Below are 12,432 nucleotides of genomic sequence, written 5' to 3'. Positions count from 1 at the left end.
TGTTATCTGCTCACCGGAAATAAAAAGGCAAAAACATACCTTTTTACATTTTGAAAAGTTTTGTTCTTTGTCCCCACTTTTTTTTCTTCTTTTATCAGTGACCCTGGGAGCTCTGGAAGCAGTTAAAGTGACTGAAGTTGGGGTGTGCTGAAATGCAGTGTATAACTCCACGGGAACTTCATCGCCACTCTCAGTGGCACTGGTGTCACCATCTTTAATGAAAAGCAAAGTCATCTCACTTTAATTCTTCTAGTTCAAGCAGGAAGAGAAAGCAACACTCCATCTGACAAGTGTTCCTTCCTTGTTCCTAAAGAATACATTTATTATCTTACTTCAGCCGCTCACTCATAAGATATACCTAAATTCTTTTCTTTATGTTAAATCATACAAGATTGATGTCTAATGACATACGCTGGTGGGCTGAGGAAATCGGCACTAGTACACATGACTAACGGAACTCAATTTTTCAAGGGTAGAAATTCAGTCATGCCTATAAAAATTGTATGTTCAAAAAAAATTGTATGTTTACTTAGTTTAGCCTGACATTCCATCAGAGTACAAAAGCAAAGTTATGCACCGTTGTTTAATCAAAGGAACTTTACACAACAACAAAACAAAAGTGTCTACCAAAAAGCAAGAGCTGAGTGAAAAAAATGATTGTTTAAAACTAGTTGTACAGCCGGGCGTGGTGGCGCATGCCTTTAATCCCAGCACTCGGGAGGCAGAGGCAGGCGGATCGCTGTGAGTCTGAGGCCAGCCTGGTCTACAAAGTGAGTCTAGGAAAATCAAGGCTACACAGAGAAACTCTGTCTCAGAAAAACAAAACAAAACTGGTTGTACAGGTCTTAATCCAAAATTTTTAAAATGTGGCAAGCACATGCTTTTTAATCCCATGACTTGGGAGGCTGAGGCAGGCAGATCTCTGAATTCAAGGCCACCCTGGTCTTGCTTGGGTGCAAGGGGCTCAATTCCTAGAACCTATATGGGGGCTCATAACTGTCAATAACTTCGGTCCTAGGGCATCCAAGTAGAGTTCCAGAACAGCCAGGGATACACAGAAATTCTGTCTCAAAAAAACCAAAACCAAAAACCCAACTCCCTCTCACCCCTCTCCCACTATAAAGAGGATCACACATTAATGAGACAAGCCTCCACTATGTATACATGACTGAGTCACATCAGACCAGCCTGGTCAGGTGCGCTCCAGCCAACATAGGCTAAAAAGAAGACCCTATCTAAAAGAAAAAAAAAAATCCTAAACAGAAAATTGTAGCATATACAAAATTAAGAAAATTGGTTCCCTGCACCCATATAGGGTTCATAATTGCCAATAACGTCAGTCCCAAGGCATCCACTGCACCATCTTCTGGTTTCTGTGGGCACCAGACACACATGTGGTACACAAATATACACGTAGGCAAATAAATCATTCATGTACAAGCAAAAAATTTTTATTTAAAAATAAAAAACAAAAAACACCAATCAAGTGTTTTTGCATCTGATTAAAAATATTCAGACTACTTATTCTCCAAATCACACTAACTTTAATTTAGAATAGGTCCTTTTTACATACCTGACATATTTTCTCTTTTCCGGCGTTGTAATAGCACTGCCCTCTCTTTATCCAGATTCCTATATTAAAGCATTAACATGTTACTAATCAAACTTACATAAGCATAGATATAAAGATATTTTACATGTGATGAATTTCATAATCTTTCTTACAGTTAGTGAATACACAATATACAATATTCGCAGCATCCCTTGCCTGACCCTATACATGCCCTAGAACAGTAGATGTCAGTTATTACTCCATTTCTTCCTATTGAGAATTTTTTACCTAGGAAGTGAGCACATTTTTCAAAGTCAAATTTATAGAAAAAAAAAAAAAAAGAAAGAAAGAAAAAACTCTTAAAAACAAATCCACGGGGGCTGAAGAGATAGCTCAGAGGCTAAGAGTACTGGCTGCTCTTCCAGAGAACCTGAGTTCAATTCCCAGGAACCACATGGTGGCTCACAACATCTATAATGTGATCTAATGCCCACTTTTGGCCTGCGGGTGTGCCTATGGGTAGAATACTATATACATAATAAATACATCTTTTTTAAAAAAAATAAAGCCACATTAGCAATTGTAATTACCACAAATTGTTTTCAATAAATGTATGATGGTAAATTAGTATATAGTGTAGATTTTCATATGCTTTAAATGTTTCTGTGATTTCTTTCCTTATACTGTTTTAGACAAGGTCTCACTAAGTAACCCCAACCAGCTTCCAGCTTTATCTGAGCCACTGTTCTGGGATCATAGCTGCATGCCACTCCACCCTGCTCACTTCTGCTCTTAATAACACTACAGGAATGGTAGGAGGGTCTCTGAGTCTAAGGCCAGCCTGGTCTACGTAAGAAAGTTCCAGACCAGCCAAGTCACACAGTGAGACGCTATCTCCAAAAAAGAAAAAGTAATTTCCCATTGTATAGAGAAATCAAATATACCAGATTATTCTTAACAGGAATTGGAGTAGGGCTCCAGACTAGCATGTTTAAGGTCAGGGAAGGATGTCTGTCATTGTGCACAAGGACCTGCAGTATCAGCAGTGTGGCAGTAAAAAGCTCTCTGCTGACTGCCCTTTTAATTATGGCTTAGGTCAGTTTTAACTAATTCCTCCAGAACTCATCAGCAGGCAATGCTCCATCAGAACCTCTGGTCACGGTAACCAGGTGGAATATGCCTGTAATCCCAGCCCTTGGGAACTGCACCAGGAAGATTCTGAGTCAGCATATACAGGACCAACCTGTGTGTGCTGCTGATGCCTACTGTCAAAAAGCTAATAGTTACCATAAAATCAAAAACTTTACTCATGATGAGGAATTCCAAGTAAACCCACGGTGAAGTTAGTATTTCTCACCCAATTAAATTGGCTAACTCCTAGTTTGTGGAATTCTCTACTGGGAGAATTGAGAAAACAGGCATGTTTATCCATTGTTGGTGGAATTCAGAATTAACACCACTCAAACTGGAGGGAGATTTGACAATATATAGCCAAACTGCAGCTGTGATAGTAAAAGATTGGAAGCAAATGGCCACCTAACTGACTAGTAGACTAAATCATGGTATAGAAAGGAATCCTTGAAGAGAGCAATGAATTCCTATCCTATTTGTTTAAAAGAAAGGAAAAGTGAGCCAGGCGTGGTGGCGCACGCCTTTAATTCCAGCACTCGGGAGGCAGAGGCAGGTGGATTGATGTGAGTTCGAGGCCAGCCTGGTCTACAAAGGGAGTCCAGGACAGCCAAGGCTACACAGAGAAACCTAGTCTCGAAAAACCAAAATGAAAAAAGAAAAGAAAAAAGAAAGGAAATGTGGCAAGTACTCCATCTACAACATTTCTGTCTAGCGAAGTAGGTAGAGAGTGTGCACAGGCGCGTATCTGTGTGTAAGGAAACAAGCAATGGAAGAACAACTCAACCTTGAAAAAGGTCTGCAGTAAAAAGGATAAGGCAGAATTCAGACTTACTTGAATATACCTTGTTTTATACATTTGACTTTAGTATGACAATTATTTTTTTACAATGAGCTGTGTAACTGCAAAAGTAAAATTTTTAAGTAATTTTTAACATTAAAAACTAAGTGGACCCATGGTAATAGCGCATCTCTCTAATTCCATACTTGTGAGTTAGAAGTAGCCTAGGCTATAAAAGACTCTCCCTTCAAGAAATCAGGCTGGATGATTCACATTATTAGTGCAAGTCTAAACCAGCATTAGCCATTTCAGAGAACAGTTTCGTGATTTTTTTCATTCATTCATCCATGTGGTACTGGGAACCCTGGGCACTGCACAGACTAAGAAAGCATTCTACCATTATCCATACCCAGCCATTATCACTTCTTTTATTTTTTTTTAATTTGTTGTTGTTCTGTTCTTATTGTTGTTTGAAACAATGTCTCACCAGTGTCTCTCCAAGTTATTCTAGAACTTGTATGTAGACCAGACTGGCTTCAAACTCAGCTGCCTCTACTTCCCAAGTGCTGGGATTAAAGGTGCACCCCATCACGAAGCGTTCTAAAGATACACTAAACATACAACTTTCATACAATTGACTATGGGGGAAAATTTGGCATGGAAAAATTTAAGTTCACACTAAAGCCTGTAATAATGTTCTGAGTAACTTTGTTAGTAAATTCCCCAAATACACCTCTCCATGGTGGTTTGTCAATAAGCATGATACAAAGCACAAAATATACCAGCAATGAAAAAGAACGTAGTGATACATAAAGCAAATTAAACAGCTCTCAGTGACTTATAATTATAATGAGTGCAAAAGCATAGTGTCATATACTGTATGATTCTACTTATATATTTTTCTTGAAATAAAATTATCAGAATGAGGTATTGCTAGTGGGTGCTAAAGGCTAGGAGTGAGAGGAACTGGGGAGCACACTCAGTAAAGGAAGGATGAAGAGGCCTTGCAATGATGGGCATTCTATTTCTTGATATTCAAATGTGAATATCCTAATGATAATATTCTATAAACATTTTCACAAAATGTTACTACTATGAGAAAGTAGGTAAGGATACACAAGTTATGTGCATTATTTTATGTAAATCTACAATTAATTTTAAAAGTTTAACTTAGAAATACAAAATAAAACTAATAATCTAAACGACCTATATGTGTGTAGTTCATATCATAACTACATAGTGATATTCTTTAAGGGACTTTAAATATAATAAATTGATTTTTTCCCAACATATTATTTTATTGATTATTTGGGAATCTCATATAAAGCACCCTGATTGCATAGGCTTCCCATTCCTCCTAGGTCTACCCTCCCACTCTTTTACCCTCCCTGCAAAAAGGGGGGGGGGGGAGGGAATGTCCGATTTGTACTGCCCATATAGTCAGTCACTGGAGCATGGTCAAATTCCCAGTGGCCAGCCTTTAAAGAAAACTGAGTCCTCTCCTACCCCACCCCATCTGAAGGTGTCAACTGTGAAGAGCCACAGCTCAGCATCTTTATCACAAGTTTTAAGAATTCTCTTCAATGGCTTCTGACTAGATAGTTTCCCCCTTTTCTTGGGGAATGACATGAGGTTGTCACAAAAAGCCCTCCATCTCTCTCACTCTCAATTATGATTCTGCAGTCATTGATAACATTGCAGAAGAAGCTTCCCTGCCCCTAACAGCCAGAGGCAGCACAGAACATGGGCTTCCACATGGTTTCCAGAAGCAGCACGGACCATGGACATCCACAAAGCCTTCAGCACAACACAAAACATAGACCTCAATGTGATCCCCTGTGGCAGCATGGATACAGACATCAACACGGTCTCTCTCCTGTTACAGCCCTAATCATGCACTTTAACATGGTATCCTGTGGCAGCATGGACAACGGACACCAATGTGGCCTTAGCAACAGCATGGCTCACAGACACCAACATGTCCCCAGCGGCAGCATGGATCTTGGACATCTACATGGCCCCATGGACCATGTATATCAGCATGACCTCAGGTAGCAGCACAGACCACAGATACCAGCACAGCCTGGTGGCATATAAATTGACTTTAATATCCTTTTGTGGTATAGTCCACAAAGGCAAAAAGTTCTAAGTTGCTTTACATAATTATATTAATGTTGCTAGCGTTGATGGTATTATGTATTATTCTACGGACCTGAGCAATTGAGTAATTATGATATTCTAATTACATTATTCTTGTCTTGTTGAGAACTTGGGTAAAAGGATATAGACCCAGATATACTGTAAATACATGCAAGTGTAAAAACAATTTATATTCTTAATTTGAACTGCACAGTACAAATTAATGTTCTTTTATATTTTTGTTGTTTTTCTGAGACAGGGTTTCTCTGTGTAGCCTTGGCTGTCCTGGAACTCACTCTGTAGACCATCCTGGCCTCAAACTCAGAGATCTACCTGCTTCTTCGGCCTCCGGAGTGCTGGGACTAAAGGTGTGTGCCACCACACCTAGGCTGAAAATATTTTATCTCAAAGGATAAAAAAGAAAAGAAAATGCTGATAATTACTGAAGCAGGGGAAGAATGTGAGCTCTTTTCAGTGTGTACACGCTCATTAGTGAGCACACAGGTGCACATGCATGTAGAGGGCAGAAAACAATCTCAAGTCTCACCCTCGGAAACACCACCTTTGAAACTGTCTCATTTGCCTACAGCTTACCAATGTACCTGGACAGCCTTGGCCAGTAAGCCCCAGAGATCCTTCTGTTTCTGCCTCCCCTGGGCTAGGGTTAAAAGCCATGCCATAAAGCACATTTTTTAATATGGGTTCTAATAGACCAAGCACTTTACCAAGTAAGCTATTCCCACAGCCGTTTTTTTTTTTTGTTGTTGTTGTTGTTGTTGGGTTTTAAATGTCCATAATAAAAAGACTTCTTGTTGCTGGTGTTGTTTGAGACAGGGATCTCATGTAGTCTAGGATGACCTCAAACAATCTTGTGTAGCCAAGCTGGACCTTCAACTCGGGATCTTCCTCCACCTCCCAGGTGCAGGAATTACAGGCACGGCCCTCCTTGCCTGGCTCCATAATAACGACTTTGAAAAATAACAGCAATGGTCTATTTGGTCACTGCTCATTGCACCCTTGAGAGTCTCTCAACTTATAATAAGTTGTGTTCTACACCACACTCCGCCATCTCATGTGAATTCATTTGACAGACAACACAAGAGTCAGAAACCAGACCAGAACAAAATCCCGAGAACATGTCCTGGTTTTTCTGCCCTGTTACAACCTCCCTTACACTCACCATGGTAAAGGTGTACTCTTCCCCCTTGAGCTGAGAGCATGGGATCCCCTGCAATTTCCTTTGCACCCACAACTTTTCTCCATGTGTGCACTTCAGGATCTGGCAAGTCTATTTTTTGGACTTCAGGTCACCCACTCTTGCTCCACATACACCCTGTCTCTTGTTTTATTCATGTGAACCTAATTCAGATATGTTGTTTTCAAAGGTAGCGTGTGAAGGGCCACTTATTATAGTTTCTGCCATGTAAGAGAGACTTTCCTCGGACTATAAGCTCTAAAACACTGTGGCAAAGATAAGTGGCTTTCTTTCTGTAATGCCTACTGCTCTCTCCAGAGCCTCACAAGAAGCAAATTCACATGTGAAACAGACATTGTGCCTTTATTGTGTGTTAAAAAGGGGGGTAGAGGGGGTTGAATCTAGATGCTGCAAACAGACTCACCACCAAGTTCTGTATATAACTAAGGAATAATAATTCATATTTGAAGGGTAGAAGAACACTGGCATTGAACGCAGGGCCTCTCACAAGCTAGGCAATTATTCCATCACCATAAGCTACATTTCCCGACACCCTCTTCTGGGAAACTCAGGCGTGAACTCAGTGCATCCGGTATGTATACTGTACAAGTACTTTACCACTAGTTACAATCCTCTAGGCCAATTTATTTATTTATTTATTTATTTATTTTTGCTTTTATTTTGAGGAAGGGTCTCACTAAGTTACCACACTGTACTTAAACTCACTCTGTACCTTTAGCAAACCTTGAATTTTTTAATATTCCTGCCTCAGCTGCTCAAATGGCTTGTGTTACAAACCTGTACAGTCACACCAAACTCTATATAATAACTGCCAAAAAAGATGCCAAACACTTAGAAGATAAACTATCATATTGATCACTAATGAAGCTAAAATGACATAGTAAACAACAATACACTATCATTGAAGGTTTCATTATAAAAAAAAATAAGAAAAATGAGTGGAAAAATACACCTTAAAATAAAAAAAATATGGGGAGTCATAATTTCATTTATCTGAAACTCATAAATAAATTTTCAGTGAAAAACAACAGTCTTATCATGTATAACTTACCTGGGCTGACAACGTTCACATAGATATGTATCAGGAATGTGCTGCCTGTCAATCCCCATGCAGTCAATATGTTGCCAAACACTTAAAAAGAAAAAGAAAAATACAACAAGAACAGAAAACATTAAGGCCATCCATTAGACTTAATATTCCATCTATCATTTAAGAAATGCCTACTTTGAGTTTAGCACGCACTAAGCTGTTTCCTTAGGTAGAAAAAAAGTCTGAGGTGCAAAAATAGGGCAACTACAAAATGTATATAATCAATTTCTAAAGCAAATGCAATTTAAAATGTAAAGGGTAATGGCTTAGAATAGTATTAGAAACCTGAAGCTATCCAACTCAACCCTCATATAGCCGTCAGCAGGACAAGAATCTGATCCGGAAAAGCAGGAAGAAAAGGTGTCAGTGAAACACTTATCAATTGTCAGCTTTGAGAAGATGACCAAAAAGTAGTCAATATAAAGAGAACTGTTCCTTTTGTGAAATCAGGGGAAAGGAGCAAAGATAAATTATATTTTCTGATCACATTTAACAATTTTGGGGGCATACAGTATTAATTGAAAGGGAAGGAAATAGAAAGAAAGAATAAAAAAAGACTTCTAACATTTCATACTTTAAAAGAAGAGAACTAAAGTCATCCCAAAGACATCAAAGAACCCAAGAGGCCACCGGCAAGGAACTGAATTTAATTACTTTGAAGTATATGGGCAAGCATGAAGCAAACTTCTCTAATATGTTGTTATTGACAAAAACTCAAGTGTCTGAAACTGAATTTGAGTTCCTTTAAATTCAAACTTGAGGAGCTGGAAAGGTGGCTCAGTGGCTAAGAACATTGCCTGCTCTTCCAGAGGTCCTGAGTTCAATTCCCAGCAACCACATGGTGGCTCACAGCCATCTGATATGATTTAATGCCCATTTCTGGCCTGTAGATATACATGCAGACAGGACACTCACATACATAAAATACATAAATAAGTCTCAAATTCAAACTTGAAGCTTAAAAAAGAAAGAATGCTATCTATTCCTTAGGCATAATCATCCACTTTTATGCCATAGGCCAAGTGTGGAGGTCAGAGAACAACTTTCTCAAGTTGGTTCTCTCTCTCTCTACCATGTGGGTCCCAGAGGACAAACTCAGCTTGTCAGGCTGGGCAGCAGCCACTGGGTCATCTCACAGCCCTATTTTGTCACTTCTAATATAAATGTACTAAACTAAATGTTTGGTTTTTTTTTTTTACTTCTCTACTGATAATCATCCAGAAGGTCTAAGTAGCAAATTATGTTAGATTTATGAGGTTATTATGTCATACAGAAAACATAAGCAAAGGTAGAAGACAAAAGAGAAGAGTTCTAGATGTCAAAACACGGACTATGAGCAATAGGGACACTGACAAAATATAAAGGAGCAATTCAAAGAAAGAAAGAGAAAAAAGATTAGTTCTTGGAAAACACAACAGGATAAATAAAAATAAAATAGAGGTTGGGTAGGATGGACAGACTAGATACACAGACACTGAGTCATAATAAGAGAGTTACTTCAAGGCAAATACCTTAAATAATCCAATAACTGTAACTTCAAGAATATGTAGGTAGTTATAGAAAACAAAAACAAAAAGCAAAATGAAACAAAGATCCCTAAGGATATCTACATGAATACCAAACGTAACAACCATTTACTATATGTCACTATCTGAGTAGCTGGGTCAAAAGAAGACCATTCCTTACATTATACTTTCAATAAAAATACTGCAACATAGTAATTTATCACATTAAAAGAGGTCTTTTATATAACTGATGACAATAAAAATGATACTCTCTAATATAAGGCAGAAAATACATCCCCAAAGTCATTTAGTTTTGTAAATTTGCCTTCCCAAAAAATCTACAGTCATTATTTAAAATAAATATCATAAATAATGAGAACTTATTTCTAAAATTTAAAGGTACCATGGTATGTTATTATTAAAATAAAATTATTTACAAATCTTCCATTTAAGAAAACAGGGCATAGCAGCACACGCCTTTAATCACAGCACTTGGGAGGCAGAGGCAGGTGGATCTCTCTGAGTTCGAGGCCAGCCTGGTCTACAAAGCAAGTCCAAGGCTACACAGAGAAACCCTGTCTGAAGGAAAAAAACAAAAAAAACCAAAAAACCAAATTTCACCTTTTACATTAATTTCCTACTTATTAGCAGATAAATGAATGTTTTAAATATATGTTTCCATCAATGATACTTAAAAGCTAATCATTAAATCTAATTTGTAAATTGATGGAACAATTTATAAATAACACACACAAAAAAATTACAGTTGGCTCTCAGTTGCAGTTTAACTCACTCTCAAATATGGATTTATAGAGCCAAGAGTCATCAAACCAGATAATGAAGCTATGCCTTAAGGACCAAGACCAGGAAATTCTGTGAAGCCATCAAACTTTCTTGCCTTCTACAATGTGCTACGTAACTATTCTCTGCTCCCTGCACAGGAACACAATGGACTTAGTAGCTTCAGAGCAGAATCCTAGTGTTCCATCTGTACTCTCAGTAAGCTTCACTCAGAGAGACAGGGAGAGACAGAGCAGCAGAGGGAAGAAGGAGGGAGGAAGGGAGGAAAGAAACCCACTTTCTGTCCCAATCACCTTCTCCAGGGGAGGAGGCCTTTCTTGGTGGCTGAACCAGGGATTGGGGAGGGGAGACTGGTTCTGGTTCAAGAAGACTCCAGAGTGCTGCAAGGTTCAAGCCAAAGGTTGTAAGAAAATAAGATCAAAAACTGATTAAGATCCTTTAATATAGCTTAAAACTGATTACTGCCTAATTCCTAACAGGGATTTCTAATAAACCATAAAACAGCTTCTTTTAAAGATTTATTTAATTTTTAAGGTGTGTGTGTGTGTGTGTGTGTGTGTGTGTGTGTGTGTGTGTGTGTGTGTTGCACGTGCATGCACACAAACATGCATGTGTGATTATGAAGGCCATAAGAGGAGTATTGCCTAGTTAGGTCTCCTGGAGCTGGAATTACAGATGGTTTTAGGTTGCCCCATGTGAGTGCTGGGAACTGGACTTGAGTCCTCTCCAAGATTAGTGTGTTACTGCTAAAACCTCTCTCTAGTCCTAACGTAGCTTCTTTTAAATAAGGGATTTTTTTTTTCTAGGAAAAAATAAATTGCATCTACAGAGGCAGCCATCCTACTTAAGAAACAAATTAATTCCTTCAAAAGTGCTGTAACTAGTTTTTCCAAATTAATAATCAAAGTTTAAAAGCATTCAAGAAAAAAAAAATGAGCTAGTGGTGTGAAATATTTACCTGCATTTGTCACAACAGATCATGTATCCGTCATCATGTGTAAAACCACATATGCACCTGGTTACATCAGTACCATAACTTCCATCTTCAGATGTGCTGATTGTAGTAGCACTAGAAGTCTCATCAAAATTAGGAGTGGTAAATATGCCTACTTCGTTTTTGCTAATGAGACCTGATGGAGGAGGGGATGCTGGAGGTGTTGGAGGAGGACGAGCACCATAATTATGGTCCTAAATAATAGAATATAGAACAGCACAATATGAGTTTCAATGACATCAACTAGGCAAATTAAATAAAAATTTGAATACTCAGTAACATAAAATCGGCCCATTCCCTCCTTAATACTGTTAAAATAATGACACAAAACTAATAAATAAAATCACAGTGGTAAGTTAATGTCACATCAGTGACATTTTCCTCCCTTCACAACAGAAACCACATTCCCAGTCCTGTGACGACACGGTTTTACTTTCAGGAAGAGAGCAAGTTTATGATGTGAGAAGAAGGGTAAAATCCCAAACTCCACAGGAATAGAAAAGCCAAAAAACAGCAAAAACTGGGCTGGAGAGACGGCTCCGCAGATAAAGGTGTGTGCCACAGAGCCTAGCAGCCTGAATTCAATACCGAGGACACATGCGGTAGAAGGAGAGAACCTACGTGACTCCCACACATGTGCACACCCTATTCCCCCAGACAAACAGAGGCCAATACTAACAGAAGGTACATCATCACTGTAAAATATATAATTGGAACTTTAAATTTCTGTCATTTTTATTCTCCTCTAAGCAATAAAACCTCTCATAACTGTACTTTCTTAGTAATCACGACTCTAGCCAGCCCAGTAACTCTGAATCAAGGTCCTATAGGACCCTCAGTAGGAAATAGAAAAGCTTTTATCTGGCCAGCTAAGGTATCAAGCTTCTTCTTGATATATATATGTTCAACATAAAGTGATTCATAATAATAAGGTGAAGCCAAAGAGCCGTCTTAACAGTTAGGAAGAGCACACGCTGTTCTTCTATAGGACCCAAGTTATGTCCTCAGAACCCATGCCAGGCTGCTCATGATCACTGTAACTCCAGCTACAAGTGCCTCTCAGACACCTGTACTGTACATACCCACATGCAGACACACACCATAAATTCAAAATAATACAAACAGCCAAGTGTGGTACTGCACACTTTTAACCCCAGCACCGAGGAGCCAGAGGCAGGCCATGAGGGCAGCCTGGTCTATACAGCTAGTTCCAGGGCTACATAGAG

At 38.8% G+C, this 12,432-nt stretch overlaps 1 protein-coding gene across 5 annotated transcripts in view; it reads right to left on the bottom strand.

The window, feature by feature from the left end:
- The window catches only part of KMT2E (lysine methyltransferase 2E (inactive)), a 72,454-nt gene that overhangs the window by 30,945 nt on the left and 29,077 nt on the right, over positions 1 to 12,432 (bottom strand). For all 5 annotated transcript variants that reach the window (XM_084788054.1, XM_084788057.1, XM_084788058.1 and 2 more), the window contains 4 exons: positions 11,171 to 11,400; positions 7,868 to 7,948; positions 1,574 to 1,632; positions 40 to 212 (listed from right to left, as the gene is read on the bottom strand). In XM_084788054.1, coding sequence (XP_084644180.1) covers positions 40 to 212; positions 1,574 to 1,632; positions 7,868 to 7,948; positions 11,171 to 11,400 — 543 coding nt within the window. The remainder of the gene's footprint in view (positions 1 to 39; positions 213 to 1,573; positions 1,633 to 7,867; positions 7,949 to 11,170; positions 11,401 to 12,432) is intronic.

Source organism: Acomys minous, assembly GCF_964271855.1.
Source record: "Acomys minous genome assembly, chromosome: 6".
Classification (NCBI taxonomy): Eukaryota; Metazoa; Chordata; class Mammalia; order Rodentia; family Muridae; genus Acomys; species Acomys minous.
The sequence above is the reverse complement of the archived record's forward strand: the minus strand, read 5'-3'. Positions and strand labels throughout refer to the sequence as shown.